The sequence below is a fragment of the Bacillus rossius genome, chromosome 1 (assembly GCF_032445375.1).
Source record: "Bacillus rossius redtenbacheri isolate Brsri chromosome 1, Brsri_v3, whole genome shotgun sequence".
In the NCBI taxonomy this organism is placed as follows: Eukaryota; Metazoa; Arthropoda; class Insecta; order Phasmatodea; family Bacillidae; genus Bacillus; species Bacillus rossius.
In genome coordinates, this window is record NC_086330.1 from 292,580,720 (window position 1) to 292,602,003 (window position 21,284).

Consider the following 21,284-nt stretch of genomic DNA (forward strand, 5'->3'; position numbering starts at 1 on the left):
CTAAATGAACAACAAATGTCAGAACACATAAACAAGATGGAATCACAAATTTTAAACACTCATGAGGCACTGGCAAATATGAGCAACACTATTTTTGTTATAAACGAGGGAATGACCGGAATTCTAAAAAGAGTACAATCAAAATTCACAAATTTGTCTGATTACTTAAAAGACCTCCGAGAGACTATGGTGACTAAGTTTTCAGGAATGGTTCAAGACATAGGACATTCATTCCAGTTTCAGGTACTGTTGGCCTCTCAATTAGCCAAACAAGCGCATACATTTACAAGACTAGAGATTCTGGACCAGTGCCGGTCAAATAAAATACCTGCCATTGTAGTTACACCAGCTCAATTGAAAGAGAAATTAAATATGCTAAATGAAATTCTTAATAGGGATGGTTATGCGTTGTCCATAAGTGTATCAGAAGTTCAGAAATATTTTAATTTACCCATTTGTAAATGTCAAGTCCACAAGGAAAATTTATACCTTCAAATTAAAGTACCAATTGTTAAACTAAATTCCAATTGGAGATTGTTTCAGTTCGTCGCAGTCCCATTTCAGTGGAAGAACTCAACTTGTCATTTGGATCATGCTCCGAATTTTCTGGCAGTGGATGGAGACCATCTAATCACTATTCAGGGTAGAAATTTATTAGATTGTAGACCATTTGAAGATAAATTGTGTTTTGTTCCCAGGTTCTCCGGAGATACCCTAGGTAGTGCTTTGTGTCCAAAGGCTCTTTTTCAGGGGATTACCGTTGAAAATCTTAGTACCACATGTGCGTTTCGATGCCATTCCGGAAACCAACTGATGATCACCCAGGCTGGACCAGAGCGGTACTTCCTAACAAACCCGTCAGGAAAATTAGACTTGCAATGCATGAAACATAACAATGAATCTTTATTTTTAGGAAGTGGAGACATCCTCGGAGCTGTAGATATAGAAGTACCGTGTGATTGTCGTTTGTATTTAAACCAAGAACTTAAAATTAACGAGTTGTATCCATGTGATGCGTTAACAAAATCTAAATTTCAATTGGTACATGTAATACCAGCTGCTTGGACGAAGTTACGTAAATTGAAAATTTTCCCTCATCCTACGTCAACACATACAGTTTTTCCATCCTTAATGGATTGTTTAGATGAAAATTGGCCAACTCTAATACCACATTTAAATTTTTCTTTGACAAAGTTTGAAACCCCTTTAGACCCGATTCATTTAAGAGAACCAGAAAACGTACCAAGATTTGTAATGAAAAACTTACAGAGTATTGCGCTTTCCATTGTAAGTAGTGTATTATTATTTATTATTATTAAAAATCCATATCTAGTAGGTATTGGAACGCTACCAAGAGTATCCGCCTTGGACAATGTTACTACCCTTGGCATAGAAATAAGTGTAACTGTAATTACTATATTGGTAATAGTTGGAATGTTTTTAGTTCTGTTATTAAAATATCTGAGAAATCGGAAACCCCTCAGTATGTCTGTAGAAATCTCGACTACAGTAGAAAATGCTGTTCCTTCTACCAGTGGAAAGGTAGAATTAAAAGACATACTAGCCAGAGATAATGGTTGTGTAGCTAAGTTATCCAGTGAAACTGGGGAGGAATTGAAAGTAACCATTTCCATTTGTGATGATCAGTAGTGAATGAATTTTGTTCAATGTAAAGCTTTACCTACGATTAGAAAAATTAGAATTTGATTAATGTTTATGTGAAGGGGCATGCGCCCATAAATAATTTTTATAGAACCAAATAACGATGGAGGGAGAATACCAGGTTCAATAAGGGGAATTATGACGTCAGGACTAATCATTGAGAAAGTGGGTGGGATCCTTTCCGTATTCCCATTTTCCACCATAAACCCCCCCCCCCCCCTTGTGTTTTTATTATTCAAGAAGTGACATTGATAGTTTTCGTCAATCGAAGAGAATGACTTTTGAGGCGGACTTGTTAAGGGCAATTTCGAAAGGAGTGCTGTGGTGCAGCTCCATCCAGAACTCTTGTCCCTTCTCGAGTTGGGAGAAGGCGCGTCGTTAAGGGTCAGCCAGATACCACGTGGGCCAGTTGGGAGAAGAGGACCTGCTTCTACCCATTGCTGCGGGCTGGTGCCCGTATCGTCGAATCGTGTGGTGATGCACGATTACCAGGAGTATCAGCGGTTTGGGAGTGGCCATGTCCAAGGACAGTGATTACGCATCGCGATAGGGTGTGGCCCCCCAAACAACAAATTTATCGAGAAGACTAGAATTATCCATCGTTTGAAACTACTGACCTGACGTTCAAAACAAAGTGTATAGCAAGACAAGGCCAGTGTAGTTATAAACTTTCAACCTACACGTGGACACAGTCAAGTTTTTGTTGTAAATTTTCCTATTAGGTACCTTACCTTATCCTTCCTCTACGAAATGTGGGGGGTAGGCTTTTCTTCAAGATGTTGAATATTGCAGATGAGTTACGAGTTTAGTTTTTGAATAGTTACTTGTTTTAAGAATCTTTAAAAGTTATTTTTGTGTTGATACCTGGTATGACCCTCCTTGGTTAGTTGTGTTGATCTATGTTGATCTCATGAATACTTCTTGATAAACACATGAAAATACGTCATTAACTTAAGTAAGATAATTTAATTGTTTGATTTGTTCACTATTATTTTGATGTTTGAGAGTTTTTTTTTAGTTGTTTGTAATTGTATGACTCCTGATGCTGCTCATGTATTTTGTGTAGGAATGGTGTCGTGTACCGTGGATGACGAGCAGTTGGGATGAACGACGTCGGGATGAACCGGCTGGGAGAGGCAGAAGTTGGAGTGGGGTGTGATTCTGCAGCTCACAGTTCCGCTGGCTGTTCCTGTCTCTGCCCTGAGTTGGTGCATCTCTTCGCCGTATCCCTCCTGGCTGCTTGCTGTCCCAAGCAGTGCTAACATGTGAAATTTTGTAAAACACATTTGTCCTCCGAGAGGAAATTGTCAATAAGTGCTAGTAGAACTTAGAGTTGGTATTTATACCTAAACAACAACCACTGTAATCACTAATTTAAATTTGTAACTGGATCACATAGAAATGATAGGGACAATTGGTTTTTTTTTTTTTTGAAGCAAACTTAAATATTCCCCAAGCATTGTTGTAAGCTTGTGGGGCACAAGCTCCTGCCGCCCGGGGTGATGTCGCGTAGCTCAAAATTATCATTAATTTATTTAATTAGTTTATTTGTTGAAAATACAATTTTTAAATTCTTTTCGCTAGTTCGGGACTTGGTTTCCCTCACGCTAAGATGGGGTAACACCTTTGTTGGATTTGGGTTTGCGGGGGGGCTGGAAGAGTGCGAGTCTTGCACGTCTTTGTCTGGGAACGCAGGCGTGACCGCGTTTCAGCCAGGCCAGCTGACACGTTGTTTGCTGCAGTTCCAGAGAAACGCGGCGCAGACTTGTTTGTCGTTTTTTTTTGAGGCCAGCTGAGAGCGCAGATTGTGCGCAGTCGCCGTGCGCAGGCGAGTGTCGCAATCTAGCGGCCGGTTTTCTGACTACGTGGGCAACCTGGCGCGGCCGACCGCGCGGCCGGCTTGTTGTAATAACTTTACGTGTTTGTAAAACACAGGAAAACTTCCCGTCAGGATGTTTTCCCCGTAGGGGTTTTGCGGCCAAGAAAATAGCTTAAAAGAGATGTAAAATGTTTTCGCGGGGCGGTAATCCTGTGGAAGGCTGTCATGCTGCCCGGCCGCGCGGCGACTTGGTAATGGTTAGGTGAGTGCTATCGGAAATGGCGCCTGAGTGATGCCGGACTCTTAGCCTTCAGTGTTTCTTCGTAGTTAACTTTAAAAATTCTCGTTTGGTGTATTATTTGCTCTTATAAATAATTTGTTCTTAGAAACTTAGTGGTTTTAACGTGTAATACGTTGAGCACTACCGTTCCCTTTTTATTTTCAAGTATAACTCGGTAATTTGTTTGCATCACGATCCTTGTCTTTTCATGTAAATGATGACGTTATAAACTTAAACTAAATAATTTCTAAAATCCGTTTCAAGGTAGTGGATGTTCTTAATAAATTTTAAAAATGAAGTTGTGGAAGAGCTAATGAAGCTTGGTATCACTGGGTGGCCTGGAGGAAATTATTACGATTATGTTAATGTGTTAGTACTACTAAGAAAATCTTATATATGGTTTATTGTTTTTCTGTCGGAATATCTATAAGGCTGGTAGCGGACATGGAAGGTGCCTCATTATTTGTCAGCTTTATTTAACTGTTATAAATAAATGTGATTGTTCTATTGTTTTTAGGTTACTCTTATTTTTTTCTCAGTATCCTGATTTTCTATTCTTGTATAAGAATACACCTACTAAGATTCAATCCTCAGTGAGATGCTCTATGGCTAGTTAATGTTTTGAGTTTCTTATGTTCAGAGCTACATTTTTGAAGAATTGAACCCCCCCTCTGAAAGTGAGACGTGACAATATAATCAACAAAATCTTCCTGCGCCTTTAGGCTGTGCCGATAAGGAATGTTTTTTAACTGCAGCTTGTGAGTGAAACCTCTATTACAGCGCGCTCTTGTACTGATAAGACACATCTTTAACAGCTGTTTCCACGGAAACTGTAGAAGCAATTGAGATGGAGCTGCTTTTAAAAACTAATTCAATTCATTGTGAACATTTTTCACGCTTTCGTCCCCCATCTATCTTTAATAGAAAAAAAGTTTTCCGCTGGTAAACTTTTTGATGTGTCAGTTTGTGAGAAAATGTATTTCAATATATTAAAAAAATTATTTAAGTGAAATCTGTATAGTTTTTGTCTTAACCTTTTTTCGGTGGCGTCCTAAGGCATTAATTTATTAATAAAAAAAATCTGAATGAAATACACATGTAGGTTTTTTTTTGATGTGAAACATCTCGGAATACTTCAAAACAGTTCGCAGTGAATAAGTTATGTTTTTTTTAAATTTTTTCGGACACTTAAAATATTGTTAAGTATTCAAAATAATCATTGACTCATGCGTATTTCGATGCTACACAATATGAAAAAAAGCTTGGTCCAAAAATTAATATTTTAATTTCGTTTGATATTTGGCAACAACGCACGAAGAAACAAGGATAGCGCTAACGGCAATCGGCGTGTGTTAGAGAGAGAGAGAGAATGCGCCCATTTACTTCCACACTGCAATCTAAGAGTGGGATGCTCTATAGCTAATGTACACTAAACCTCTAAACATCCTATTCCAAGAATTGTTTGGGTATAACATTCCACAGTGAAGAGTAGGGTAGGTGACCCAAATATGAGACCCGGCCTTAAGAGGCTTATGTACTGCTTGTCAAAACTTGGAATACACCTACCTTTTCTCAATCATTTTTAAATTATATTACTAAAGATACAGCATTGCTTATTTTTTCCTCACGAGAAAGAAGTTGGTTCGCTGTATCTATCGATTAGAATTTTATGTGCCACTATGTCAAATAACTTTAAAAAATTGTTCAAAAGAAGGTATTTGGTGCCTCTTTTCTTGTTTCCTTAACATAAATATTTGATTATTACATCCCTAGGACTAAAGTACTAATTTTTCTGACTAAATGATACCATAAAAGTTGATGGTCACAGCATTGGAATTCCGTGTAATTGTTTATGAAAAGTGGATATTTTCGCGCGACTAGAGCCTGGCTCCTGCTGCCTGCCTCGAGCGACGGTTGAAACACGCCGAGCCCACGCAGGAGTCCGTGCGGAGAGGGGATGGCCCTTCCTGAAGGCGCAGGAGGGGAAGTTGTTGGACGATAACGCGCGCTTATCTGCGCGAGGTTCCAAACTGACGTCCTGGTAATTTAATATAGCCGTTGTCATTCAGAGCGCCAGTAGAAGCTGTTGGGTCGATTTATTCTGTTAATATTTCCTTCCCGGGATTTGTAAATTTATTTGCCTTTAGCGTGCGGTACAACGTGTTGTGGTAAAACGTCACAAAAATGGAAGAGAAACGAGACAAGAGAATTGGCAAGTCGGGACATTTATGGTTAAGTGCTCGACGAAAGAAAAGGAAAGCAACGGCGGCGATCGCATACCAGCAAGAAAGGTAAGCAAATCTTTATCTGACATTTTTACTGGACACAAAAATGTCACACATGCATACAGTTGTAATTTCAAGAAGTGTCTTGAACGTATATATAATATTGTGACATATTTCTTAGGAAAAAGAAAAGACTTCAAGAACACTCGAAAATTCCAGAGGAGAATACTTCGACAGTAATCAATAAGGGAAACGAGGAATGGTCGGCACCTTCTACAAGTCGTAGTGAAAGCGGAATTCTCAATTTGATAACTGGAACAAAGTAAGTTAAAATTCTCTTAAACTAATTATGCACTACGTTACCTGTCTTACGTGTTTATTTAATTTGCATAGCATTTTCACCAGCATTTACCTTTACTGAACGCCTAACTTTATCGACACCACTTGGCCGGTGTTACTAAACGTGTTTATAAAGGTTTAGGCTCAGCTCGTACCTAGACCTTATCTGTATTCCTAAACCTTATACTGCTAGCGAAAATCTCAGATAAGTTGTAGCCAGATCTTTGGTTTTAGAGCTCCGATGTTGGTGATTTATCCTTGTTTTAAACAGTGCAGGTTATAAATCGCTTGCCTGCCGAAAACTGCATTTAACAAAGATTTCATTAAAATTTTATAATACGCTGGCTTTAGTACAACATTTTTGAACTCTATTGATATGTGTTTCAGTAGCGTAGATGGTAGAGCGTTCGCTTGACGATACGTATCTACAGTTTCGCGCCGCGGCTGAATCGAAATAGTTTTTTTATTTAACTGTTTACGCAGAACATTACTGACAGAACGAAAATTATTTCAGTTTCCAGAAATATCGTTCCTAGACATAACGTGATTGAGCGCCGTTTAGATCTCGTAGCAATCGAACTGAACTTAGGTTTTCTATGTTTATTCTTACGCGTTTAAAAAAAATATGAATGGTATTTAACAACATGATGTCAGAGTAGTCAGATCACTCGGCTGCTACCAAGGTGATCCGGGTTCGATTCCCAGTGCGTTCATAGTCCTTATGTTTCGCATGCGGTAAACATGGCGGACGTTGCCGATGGACGGCGTATTTTCTAGGGGATTTCCCATTTCCCCCACCCTTCTTATTCCGTCGCTCTTCATTGTAGGGCTTTATTTCATGTCATGTTTATTGCTGTTTATTCCTTTGAGTGCTGCTTGGCTGAAAGAAAAAATAAGCCAATTGGATAGAATGTAGGCATTAGCATTAAAATATTTGGGAAAGTAACAATTTTTTTCTGAATTGCAATGTCGCCTATTTGAGTTTTCTGGGTTATTGAAAACTTCAATATTTGATATAGGCCTACGTCTCAAAAGCTTTAATTTTTACAATGAGGATTCTGCGTTGTGTAAATTGTGAATAACAAATTCAGTGACGAAGACTGATATGAGTAATACAGGAAAGCACAACTGTGTGAACATGTGTAGCTAAGCAGCAATAAAAGGAACTTAATATTGTTGTATCTTTGTTGGTTTATAAATTGCTTTGCTAAGCCTGGCTTACAACCATAACAATTATGTAATTTCCTACTTTCTACTGTTTTATTAATTCTTTTTTTTTTTCAGAATCTTGCAGTACGAAGAGAATCATCATAACAGTCAAGATGTAGATCTGCAGGAAGTACTTTCTGAAAAGCCCGTGACACAAACAATAGTTCGAGACAAGTATGTATAGGCCTAATACCTAGGAAAATTTTGCTAGTCGTTAAATTAATATCGACACGGCACAATGCTTTAGAAGAGATATAGTAGTTTTATTTCCGCGTAAAGGTAAATTCCGTTTTCCGAAATGTAATGAAGTTTAACATTAATAAATAATAGTTTAAGAAACTACAACAACACGCTTTATTAGAAAAACGAACTAAAAAACGAAACAAAAATATACAATACATTTAGAATAAAACTAGTGATAAAAAAAATAGTATCAAAAGCGAGGGGTGCTTTGTATGGTTTCTTCTTGGAGACTTTACTTTAACCAATATCTGTTTATTATGAAATTTATTAATATAGAGCACCCCACACACGAAATGGTAAAATATTTATTTTTTGGTTCAGCACTCTAGTTTTATTATATATGTGTTGAAAATTATTTTTCATTTTTTTAGTTCAGTATTCTAATAAAGCGTGTTTGAGATTTTTTTTTAACTATAATTTACTTTTAATTTTTTTGTTCAATTGATAGTCATTAACCAGTATCCCGTTATTTTATTTATTGATATCCTTGTGATCCTGGCAATTATACTGGGACAAATTTACTAACTGATTGTCTTGTCATCAGTCCGTAATAAGTAGGCATATGTAAAGTTCGAGGCGATCTGATGTTTTGAAGTAGGAGAAAATCATGTCCAAAGATTCCGTTACATAGATACAGGTCAAGCTAATATAAATGATTAAGTTTATTTCTTTATTTACATGAATTAACAACGGTAATCAGAACATAGGATGCATTTAAACTGGGATAACATTCTGACATGAACGTTTTCTGAACTAATATGCAGGGGACTTGTCATGCTTAAAGAAAAATAACTGACAAATATTGAGTCAAAAATGGTTGAGAGCATCCTGAAAATTGAGGAAATTTAACCTTCATTATTTGTCGGTAGTAACTAATTGTAACTATTTCTGCAACAAACGAAGATCTAAAAGAAACCAGACGTCAGGGTGGTACAAAAGTATGTTTACTATGACTCTGTTAAGTTTTAGCTATTGGTTTCCCTTTTGCTATGTCTTCCAGAAGACCTTTATTTTTCGACGTACTCTTATTATATTGCTGAATGTTTATATTAAAGATGTTTTCTTTTACGTGAATATAACTGAAACTCAAGTAGCAAATACCCAACTTAGTTTGTTTAGGCTTTCTTTTGTTATGAACATGAAGAATAATTGTTGTTAAACTTTATTAATAAAATTTGTAGTCGCCCCCATAACCAGACAGTTGTAAAGCAGATAGGTTAGACCTAATTTAAATACGAAAAAATAAATTGAAACTGTAGGCCTATATACTTTTAAGAACTGCTATAGTGCGGATTTCATATGTGACACATACATTACGTTTTCACCAGTTGAATTAAACTACACGTATTGCTTTAAATTTTTTAACTAGTTTATAAATTGTAGTGAAACACGCAAGCATGATACGTTACATAATTTAAATATATGTAAAGTCACCTAATATTACGTAGGTAACTGAAAGAAGTTACTTTCATATTTCCATTTTCCCGATATGATTCATATGCATTACTTTTTTAACAGAACAGCGTATGCTTTTTCAAATATTCTAATGTTTTATTTTGGACAGTTAGTTTAATTTTTTATTTTTATTTACAGCCTGAATTCCAAATCATATACTTGTCTACAGCCAGTTTCGATACTACACGAGTCTGGATGCACATCCTGGGAAAGACATGAAGATGTTGCGGAATTACAATGCCGAGTTAGTGTCCCAACATGTGGTGTCTCCGAAGCACCTCAGAATACACAAGAGGTACGTTTTCTCCATTTAATTAATACAGAAAAGAATGTACATATTCTGCATTATGATCTAGTACAGAATTCACGAGTGAAGTAGAGGCAGTGGAATACGATATTGGACTGAGGATTTGAAAAATTTCCAGCCTTGTGCCAGACTTAAAAGTGCAAGTTGAATGTGAAAATTTTCCCCCATGAGTTGAGTTGCAATTATTGTGTGTGTGTGAGTGTATATGTATGTACAGGCAAATTCAGAATAAACGTAACATTTTGGAAGAACCTTTGAAAAAAATTACTAGTCACTTGAGCACGAGTCTCGACAATAACAATGGTTTGCAAAACTGCTAGAAAGGTTGGCAAGTAATAACGCAAAATAATTCTATTTATTGTATTATTTAAATACTGTAATCTTGAAATAAAGCCAAATGAAATAGTTATACTGTAGTTGTATTCCAGGTACTTTAAAACGTATCTTTATGAAAGAATTTCAGTTATTTCTCAGTGTTTACTTTTAGTCAGTTCATGTCGTAATAAAGTTACACGTCCGCTGAGCGCTACCGACAGATGCATTTTACATCGCCAGCCATTGTTCATGTTAACATGTGGCGGAAAGATACAAGCTGGGTAAAAATAGAATTTAAGGAGGCCTTTCAAAATGTTACGATTATTCTGAATGGCCTTTATGTATTTATGTATATGTGTGTGTGTAAGTTGCTTCTGTTGTTTTCGCGAATCGGCCGCTTAGAGCATAGGACCAAGTGACTGCCAGACGTATCCTGCAGTGTAAGTGACATGGCATCACAGAATGGGTATTTTATATATACATATTTATATAACATACTTAATATATAATATTATATATATTATAAATATATTATATATGTATAACATATTTAATTGTTCATGTCAAAAAACTAAGTATCTGCAGCTTTCAGACAGTACAAAGAAAATACATTTATCTTGTACCCTTATGCAAAAGTAAAATGTGCTGAAATGTGACAGCAATAATTTATATGAAGTTCTGTCATGGTTGACATAAAAAGTAAATGTTTTACACAGTCGCTAACAAGCCACGGAACCATGTCAAATTAAAATTTCCACTACTAGAATAATGAAGACAGTGTTAAAATGTGCCAAAACTTAAACAACTCTAACAACATGTAGCATGCAGGGCTCAGCATCCTTTAAATACACGTATTTTCAAGATGAAACAGGAAGAAATAAGTACTTTTAATTTAATGTTGATCCGTAATACATTTCAGTAGTTTCATTATAACGATACCTAAGATTGAAAATTTCTCAAATTTTAAAAAGACTAATATCTTAATTATAAATAATATTTATAGCTCCGAAAACGTCTCGTGCAGAGATTTAAGAACGTTTATTTATTATAAAATTCTGATTTATGTCGTTTCAAAATTTTAATAGCATGCAGTCATGGGTAATGCTGAACTGATGAGTATAAAACTATAAATTTTCCTTTCTAACAGATTTTGTAGTTGTAAGCCTTTATTTATATGAAAAGCGTTATAAATGTTTTAGTTGAAAACAAAGCACCTTACTGACTTGGTCTACATACATGAACGTTCAGTAATAAAATATCTACTCTGAAAAAAGTCGCCTCGGAAATTTTTCTGGGACAGATATAATTATGTACAGTTATTTTCATTAAAAATTAAGAAGTTTAATGTTGGTTTACTAGTTTTCATAAGATTAAAAACATAGATTTTTTTACCTTGCTAATGTAATGATAATCATGGCGGGAGTTGTGCACTAACCACAATACCTCGTATGAGCAGTCCGACACACAATGCACTTGACCATTATTACTGCCAACAGTAGTATTTTGTCTGAAGTAAATTCCATACTTATGTACCATTAGTGAGAAAAATGAAATACAATAGATTTAATTTCGTTCAGTTTTTTTCTTATATGTTATATTACATTATATTAGCGTGATACAATCATAAATAGTTTTTTTTAGATATGTACGGTTTAAAATAATGAAACAATTAAGTAAACCTTATGTAACAAAAATAACATTTTAAGGGTAATTTGTATTAGCATGCAGCAACAAAATTTTATACATGTTTGATAATTTTGCTCTAGTATACGTAAATTTTCCCGAACTTACCCCTAATTTTGCTACTTTTCTACCTTGCTTTTGTCAAGAGTATTCATGTATATGTTTTAGAGAAATGTAATTTGAATGGGGGTGCGGACGTTTCTTAAATATTTTTTTGTTCTGTTATTTGCAGTGCTCTGGTATGTCGGCGTGCCATGTAGAGCAGTGCGGGGGTTTGCATAGCAGTTCAGAAGATCTTGAAAAGGAGACGCCTGTATCCACAGTGATCATTACCAACAAAGCACATGTCAACAATGATAATGAAAAATCACTCGAAGGAAATCGTATAGTGGACATTTCATTTATCTTAAGGAAGATGACCGAACTTGGAAACCACAATCCTGCTTTTGGGTGTTCGTTGAATAACTTAAAATGCGTAAATGAAATTCGTCATGGTCTTTGGTCTGTTATCGTTTTAGAATGCAACATGTGTAACGGAAAATTTTCTATTCAGACTCAAGATCCTGATACTTCATCATCACATATGGACATAAATTCTAGAGCTGTTGCTGGAATTATGAGTGTGGGAGGTGGCTTTTCGCATCTGCAAGAAATATGTGCTAGCATAGGAATGCCGAGCATGTCTTCGAAAACATACTCAGTAATACACGATAAGATTTGCGATGGCTGGGAAAAGGCAGCCATAAAAGAAATGCAGGATGCAGCAAAGGAAGAAGCAGAGCTAGCAGTAGAAAGAGGCGATGTGGATGAAAATGGTACTCCCCTTTTAACTGTTGCAGTTGATGGTTGTTGGTCGAAGAGATCCTACAGAACCCATTATAATGCACCCTCTGGAGTAGCAGCAATAGTGGGATTCTACACGAAAGGCTTTGTTCATGTCAGTACGGAACAAGTTTTGTTACGTATGTGCACAAAGTATAAGTGGAGAGGACATTCCCAAGCATGCCTGCTACAAAAATTGGTCGGGAAGCTCCACTAGTATGGAAGCAAATATTATACTAGAAGGATTTCAACAGAGTGAGGCGCTCTACAACGTGAAGTACAGTAAAATGATTGCTGATGGTGACAGTAGCTGTTATAAGAAGATATTGGAGGCACGACCATATGCAAATCTAACTGTTGAAAAAATAGAGTGCCGTAATCATCTTCTACGAAATTATTGTACCAAACTGAGGAACTTGTCAGAACAGCACAGGATTGGTTCTTCATCGCAAAGGAAATTATTACTTCAAAAAATTTTGAAACTACGAAGGGCAGTGACCGAAGCTGTGAAACATCGTAAGTCGGAAGAAATGTCACTCCGTGAAAAAATAGCTCTCCTTCAAGCCGACATTTTGAATGGACCAAGCCATGTCTTTGGTGATCATAGTAAGTGTTGTCAGTATTTTTGTTCGGGTCCTAAGGAAGGTGAGAAAAATATTGTGCCTGAACTGAAAATGAGTGAGTTGTACGAACACATTATGAAAGCTGTTAAGTATTTAGCATATAATTCAAGGAGCTTAATTCATGATGTCGATAGCAATGTTGTCAAACAGTTCAACTCGATAATAGCCAAAATTGTTGGAGGCAAGAGAATCAACTATGCGCTAAAGAGATCTTATCAGGGAAGATGCTCCGCTGCAGTTGTTTCTCACAACACCAAAAAGCCACATTATGTACTACACAAAACATGGTGTGACGGTTTCAGCCCAAACAAGTTTGTCAAGAAATTGGAGCTGTCTCGGTCAAGGAAAAGAGAAGAAACAGGTTCCAAAGAAAAGCGTGTGAAACGCGCTATCATTATGAAAAGAAGCAAATCTGAAAACCCCTCAGGTTTAGGAGATGCTAACTATGGTCCGAACTGTGAACGGCCAGATATGACCCCCGATCTTTTTCAAGTAGAAAAAGAAAATCTACTGAAGTCACTGGAAAAAACTGTTGAAGAACGCAGAGAAATTGAGAGGGGAACACTTCTTCAAGCAGGTAGTGGTGAATGGCTGGAACGGAGGCGCAAAATGCTGACAGCTTCCAAATTTGGACGAATTTGTCGCCGACGTGCTACTACAAGTTGCAAAGCCTTGGTTAAAAACATCATATACTCATCGAGTATTTCAAGTGTTCCAGCTATTGCATATGGAAAAAAGAACGAATCGATTGCTCTTGAGCAGCTTGAAAGGCAAGAGAATTTAGTAATCCAACAATGTGGCCTTTTCATAGATGAACAACTTCCATTCCTTGGAGCAACTCCAGATGGCTTGATTGGGGAGCATGGCCTTGTAGAAATCAAATGCCCGTCGTCTGCAGCAGGTATCGATGTAGATAAAGCAGTTTCAGATGGTAAATTAGGTTATCTGATGTGCAACGACCAAAACAAAGTTACACGCTTGAAAACAAATCATGACTATTATTATCAAGTACAGGGACAGCTACACATCACAAACAGAAAATTTGCTCTTTTCGCCATTTGGACATCAAAAGATATTCCCATTAAAGTTGTTACTGTACAAAAAGATGATCAATTTTGGAAAGAAAAAATGGAGAAACAGTTGACCAGGTTCTATTTTGACTGCATGGTTCCAGAACTGGTAGACCCTCGTTCTACCAGAAACATGGAAATCAGAGATCCAGAGTATATTAGGCATATTCCATGCAAAAAGAAAGGAAAAGTGTCTGCCTCGAAGAACTCAAAAGACATAATAATGCAATGAATTTTATAGTTTCCTGTTTCCTGTACTTCCCTTTCATGCTCAGATTTATCTGAAACGATCAGGAGTGAGCTGATGGATAAATCATTTGTTATTTGTGTGTATAAGAACATATGGTCATGCTATGAAAAATTTGTCATGTATTTTAATTATTACCATATTTTGTAATTCATATGTAATAGCCAGTAGTCTTTTTATAACATTTCTTGCATACATTTCATAGTCTTCTTGTTCTTGTTACTAGGGGGCCGCGGTGGTGTAGGGGTCAGAATTTGCCTAACACCTATGCGATCTGGGTTAGATCCTCGGCTGATCCGGTCCGGGATTTTCACATGCGGGAAACGTGGTATACGTTGCCGTTGGCCGGCGGGTTTTCTCGGTGTACTCCCGTTTCCCCCGCATTTTCGCATTCTGTCACTTCTCAATTGTAGAGCATCACTTCATGTCATCCTTCAGGGCTCGCGGATATCTACGGGAGCACACTAAGAAATTCTCTGCTCCTGGGTCTGATACCCTGCCCTCGGGTACCCTCCCCATACGCCATTTATTTATTATGCATTCTTGTTACTATAATTAATTAGCAATAATCTAACTTTGTTTGTTGGAAAAAATTGCTAAACATCTGCTTATGGATTTGTACTTACCAGTGAATAAGGGCTGTGATTCACAATGTTATTTCTTTGAAATTGTCTCCCATATGTGTTATTATTTATATGGTATGCTCTTGTAGGCTGTGCTGATCTATATACATTTCATCCTCAAGACAGTTCTCCATTACACGAAAAGCATGGAGAGAGCACAGATACTGTACAGAGCGATTTTCACACAGCCGAGAGACCAAAATATAATTTTGCCTGTTTGGTTCTCATTGCAAACAAATGTTTGTTTGTTGCTTTTTATGTATTAGTATTTTGATATAAAAGAAACATATTCTCTATGTTGAGGCTATGGAGCACGCTACGGTCTTTGCATATAAATTCCATAGAATTTGTAACTGTTAAAAAAACTGGGTAATAATGCTGAGAATTATTGACTAGAATTATAATTTTTGAATGTGTGTTTATAGAAGTGCTTATTCATATTTGTATAATGTAAATAGTAGAATTTTGTTATGCAGGTTGTTATAAACATGTGTTTTTTTAAAATGTTTTAATTACATTAAACATCTATGCCAGCTATGATTGTGATAAGAAAAAATGAAATTTTTCTGTAATAATATCTCTATATCTGTCATAGAATGCGATTGTCGTTATATGCCTTACCACTTTTTTTTCCTTACGCTAACCTTTTTTTGCAAGCAAATTTTTCAGCGAGGTGGATAAACACACAAACAATTTCAGAAAACACCATGTGGGTACACCGATGGAGCCCAATCGAACCCTGATGGAACTTTGAGCATCGACCGACATTACTGGAACAAAGTTCTGAAACTATACATTTTTTTTCTCACTTACTTGAGCATTCGCTCGTTACGTTTCCCTCAAGGAGGTGACCTGTGGTATTTAGGAATGGGTGAAACCTGGGCGGTGCCGCAGCTATGGGAAGGACATCACAACACCCAGTCCTAACCCGGGACGGATGTGTAAATTACACCTTCCCGGCCGGGAATCGAACCCAGGACCCTGGGTTCAGCAGCCAGGCGCGCTAACCACTTTTTTATTTTTATTTTTTATTTACTTTAAAGATGGATGGCACACTTGCAAGTTTTGACAGTCACCAGTGTGCCAACAAAATCCCCCCCCACCTTAATGTTGTAATTTTAAGTCACCCCGAGTCATTGTGGAATGGTAGTGTTGGTTGAAGGTTGTTATTAAGACAATACAAATTACACCCATGTCTTACCCGGGATTCGAACCCGGAGCCCCCGCACCGTAGCCCGGTGGGCCGTCGACTGCGCTACGGAGGCCGACAAAGTTCTACAAGTTTTTCACCACTGAGCCGAGCGGTCGGATACGTAACTACAGCCTATCCCACGAACGAGTGCACTTTTTTGACAGGTTGTAAATCTTGTTTCAGAACATAAACCCAATACTTTATCGTCGTGAAACTGCATATTGCAAATTACTAGAGGGACAATTGAAAATAAAATTAGTTGACAGCATAGAAAAACTTGTAGAACTTTTGCTTCTACAAAAGGAGAACAAAATAAAATACCGCAAGAACTGTCAAGAAAGTGCACTCATACGTGGGATAGACTATATCTACCAGGCCCAAACGCGAGCACTCTAAAGGGCTCGATCGGGCTTGCGTTGGCTATCTCAAACGGCAACTTCGGACAGCGCTATACTAATGTTTTTTTTCTTCTCAGATACAAGACATCGTTCCATTTATTGGCACTCTCATCCTTTCGCCGTACTCATGTTTGTTACCTGAGGCCGAGAACATCTATTTCTATAGCTCCTGCGATCGTAACTTTATAGAAACAGTGATTGTCTTAGGTGATATACTTTGTTTAAAAAATTTATTTTCAGTCAGTGGTTATAAGGAAATACATTAATTATTATATCTTAAAAAACCAAATAACAGAATCAGGCACTCTGACACAATCTGTATATCAAACACACCTGGAACAATTATATAACTGGGAACAAAATCTTGCAAATAAAATTAAGTTCTGATCGTTTCAATATCAAACAAGATCAAAAAATTTAATTTAAAAACTGTTGAACAGTGTTGATACTGCATAAGTTTGGAATAACTTGTTGTAAAATTTATGTAGCAATTAAAACATTATTGTGAAACATTTAATAGTTTGCAGCTGTGCGCTACGTATTGCCTGCAATATTTTTGATAAAATGAAAGAGATAATGTCTGGTATTTTGTAAGGCTGTTGCTTGTATACATATCAGCAAAACGTATTTACCACTGTCATGAATTTTTGTGAAAACATTATGTTTCTAATTAGTTATGTTGATTACTGCGGTAAAAGTTGAACGTTTGCTAGGCTTCAATATATCATGTCCATGTTCAATGGTATTCTTTCTTTATTGGTGTGTCAACATTTGACTGGGCCATTGCTAATTCTTGTACGCCACTGACCGTCAGTCGTCCAGTCGTACTTGGTGCTAGACGTTACATTGTATTTGCAGAAAACGCTGGCGCGAAAGATTCTCGCCACTTTTCAGTGTCTATAATTATAATATACATAATTAATACATTCTTGCCAACTTTGAAATTAAACTTATCTTGTGTACGTGCTGTGAATATTTTATGTTTTGTGTACAATTAAGCACTGCTATTCTAAGGTCTGGCAGAAATAACTGATGCGTACCACGCGCTGCTAGGCAATGAGAAACCGAGCCACCATACATATGTTCGCTACTCAAGTTACTTGGAGCGATATGGCTGCCTGCCGCGCTTATCATGCAGCAGCAAGGCGACAGAGACACTGCCGCCCGAGGGAGGGGAAGGGACTAGTCAAGAGCTCGCTCTCCCACCACAGCAACGTCCGCTAGGTACGTCACTGCGATAAGCCGCGCCCAGGGGGGGACAACCATATGGGTTTTACTGTAACGCTTTTCTCGGACCTGGAGCACGTAGTTCATGCACACAACGCTGCGAGGCGCCACCGGCGAAATGAAAACCGCCGTCAGTGCTATCTAGCGTAGGTGGAAAAAACTTTCTACTCCGCTGTGGAAATCCGAGGACTCTCTCTTCCCCCCCCCCCCCAAACCCTACCCAACCACCGGCCTATCGGGAAGTAATGTTCCCCGCCTGTGAAGCTCCGTTATCAGCAGCAATGTTTCGCTCGTTAGGCTCAAGATAACATCTCTCGGTTGACTCTTTGTTTCTTTGTGTTGGTGAACTGCAGATCGTATTTTGCTCAGTTCTCAGGACAGTAGCCATTGTTTTTCTGATCAATTACGTTCTGTGAGATAGACAGCTAAACATGACTAAAGAAATAATTTGAGCGCAAGTGTAACTCTAATAATTTTTACGTGTTAAGAAATGCATTGTACTACGACTCGAGGTAAGAAACACTTTGTGCGCCTATACTAAAGGAAGCGTAGTTTAAGTGCCCATAAATCTTTGTTATTGTTGAAGTGATATATCGAAATAATATACTATATATGGAATAACATATTGTGAACAAAGAATAAAGCTGTTTGCTGTTTTAATGTTTAAAAATGCCGAGATACTGTACTTTCAGAAACTGTACCAATACTTCGCTAACTCACCCAAGTTTACATTTTTATTCGTTTCCTGTTTCAAGAAAGGACATTCTGGATGTGTGGATTATAAGCTGTGAAAAGCCGGACTTAATTGATCTATCTGCTAATCAGCTTAAAAATAGATCTGTATGTGAAGTTCACTTTACCGCCAATTCCTTCATGAATGAAACTAAACATCGACTCACCTCATTTGCCGTACCTACTGAAAACATCTGCAATGAAAATGTTTCAGCTACGAATATCGCATTTCCTTTATCACAATCATCGTGCCTCTCCAATTGTAACTCACATATTTCACACACAATAGTAACTCCAAAAGAGGTTACAATCACCACGAACAGCCCGCCATTGACAGCATTTCCGTTCGCCCCTGCAGTAAATACGGCAGTTAACTCGTCTCCAGTAATTGCACAGACAAAATCCACGATGTGTAACTTGTCGGCCATTGTTCCAGCTACATGTGCTGCCTCTCCTCCTACAAGAGTGGTGGCCTCATTAGAACATCCATTGCCGACGAACACAACCTCAGTTTGCGCATTTACTTCAACAACATTCACAGTGTTGGAGAATTCTGTAGTGACTGGTTCAGTATCTGTAACTACTGTTCCAGCGTGCATACCTTCGGTAGTTTGTGTGTCAAAGTCCATACAGTCTGCGAATATTTCCTCTTCAGTGTGCACTTTGCCTACAGCTATACCACGATATGTTCTGCCTGTGTCTGTTCCGTTAACCAGTTTGAATACAGAACAGGATAGTACTGAAAAGTTCTCGGCAGCACAAAGACAGGCGGAAAACTCTGCAAAAGAAATACGCACATACTCAAAATACGATCGCTGCGGTATTTTGCATAAAGTCAGAAGTGATGGGGTTTTTGTATTTTCCCATACTTCCCACTTGGATTCAGGTGAGAATACACAAGATTACTCGAGCAAAATACTATGCGGGTCCCAATTAACACCCAGAAAGCAGAAATTGAAAAGGAAAATAGAGAAACAAAGATCACTCTTGTCCAAGAAACGTGTAATCATTTCCAGGCTCAAATCTAGAAATCTATCAGTTGCTGAACTAATACCCAAAATAAATGAAATATTTTCCGAACCTGCCGCTGTCTTTATGTGCATGCAATTTACTCACAGGGAAAGGTCTCCATATACAGAAAATGAGAAACGCTTCAGTCTTTCATGCTTCTACAAGTCGCCTGCTTTGTACAAACATTTACGTGAGCAAGGTTTACACCTTCCAAGCCCTGGTGTAATTAGAACGTGGCTAACACGTGTTCCGATGACTGCAGGAACTAATACGGCGTTATTAAAACAGCTCCAGGCTAAAGTTTCTACAATGGATAATGACCTAGAAAAGAATGCGACCTTAATGTTCGATGAAACTGTTATTACGACATTACTTCAGTATGACAGAAAAAACGATATCATAGAAGGCTTTGAGGATATGGGAGCTGGTAAACGCTCAAATAAATTTGCTAAACAAGCCTTAGTGTTCATGGTAAGGGGCATGTTTCATAAATGGAAACTACCGATTTCGTATTTCCTGACATCGAGTAGCGTAAAATGTGATGTACTGAAAGAGTTAATTATTGAGCATATTACTCTATTGCAAGAGGCTGGACTGATTGTAAGAGCGATTGTGTGCGATCAAGGGCCCAATAACAGAGCAGCCCTTCGACAACTTGGTGTTGCTGAAGGAAACCGGTACATAAATGTAAACGGCAAAAAAATACACATTGTATACGACGTACCACATTTAGTAAAGAGTGCCCAGAACAACTTGATGCAACATGACATTCAGTATGATGAGGAACGTCGTGCTAGTTGGAGAGATATTGAAGATATTTATGCTCTGGACAGTCAATGTAACAAAGATTAACATGCTCCTAAAGTGAGATCGTTGCCAAAAATCCAAGAAAAACACATTGCTCCAAAAAATTTTCAAAAAATGTCTGTGAAACTCGCGACGCAAGTTTTCAGTCACTCCATGGAAGCTGGTCTACTTACTGCAGTTGCTACCAAGCAAGTGGTTTCAGAAACCGCTGTAGACACAGCAGTTTTTGTTGGTAGGGTTAATAATATATTTGATGCACTGAACTGCAACTCACTTCACAGCAGAAACCCCTTCTCTTGTGCACTGAGCAACCATTATCCAGAGGTTGAAGAGTTTCTCTTAGATTCAGCTGAGTTTGTGGATACTTGGGTCGCAGTTGGTGCGAGAGCTAAAAAGCCTCCTTGTTTCAGTGGACTTAGTATGACGATCCGTAGTATTGTAGATTTGTGGCGAGAGTTAAGATTGCAAGGCATCGAATATGTTCTTACATCTCGACTGAACCAAGATGCTATTGAGAACATGTTTTCAGTTTTGCGATACAGAGGAGGTTTCAATGCTAATCCTTCGGCTCAACAGCTCAGACACAACTTAAGAGCTTTCGTCTGCACGCATCTGCTGAAGCCAGCACAGATTGCAAACTGTGAACCCGACGAGGATGCTCTCCTGTCCGTTTTCTCCAAGGCAACGGCAGCTGTTCAGGACGACACAGCTGCGAGATTTGACCACCTCAGCGATTGCGACAGTGACGCAGATGGCAGGGAACTGGCTTCGGAACATACTACAGAGATTTCTGAATGTGATTCAACCCTGGAGTCCTGCTCTGTAAGGTAAGCTCGTACGATGTCATAAAAATATTCTAGTATTTAAATTGTACGTAAAATGTTGTTTATTTCATGAATCTTAATAGTTTGCATTTTAATACTAAATCAATTAGAAAGTAGAAACATGTGTGAAATATGGCGTGAAATGTTTATTTTGAACGACCTATATAATAG

At 37.8% G+C, this 21,284-nt stretch overlaps 1 protein-coding gene across 3 annotated transcripts; it reads left to right on the plus strand.

Moving 5' to 3' along the window:
* The first annotated feature begins 5,647 nt into the window (after positions 1 to 5,647).
* On the plus strand, positions 5,648 to 15,452 carry LOC134527744 (uncharacterized). 3 transcript variants are annotated; one of them, XM_063360672.1, is made up of 5 exons: positions 5,648 to 6,052; positions 6,168 to 6,308; positions 7,610 to 7,708; positions 9,371 to 9,527; positions 11,770 to 15,452. In XM_063360672.1, exons 1-5 carry the CDS (start codon positions 5,946 to 5,948, stop codon positions 12,574 to 12,576), a joined length of 1,311 nt encoding a protein of 436 aa, XP_063216742.1. In that variant the 5' UTR covers positions 5,648 to 5,945; the 3' UTR covers positions 12,577 to 15,452. The 3 variants fall into 3 exon arrangements, with proteins under 3 accessions (XP_063216742.1, XP_063216741.1, XP_063216740.1); XM_063360671.1 differs by having other exon boundaries at positions 5,658 to 6,052; positions 9,402 to 9,527; XM_063360670.1 differs by having other exon boundaries at positions 5,658 to 6,308.
* Positions 15,453 to 21,284: the final 5,832 nt, after the last annotated feature.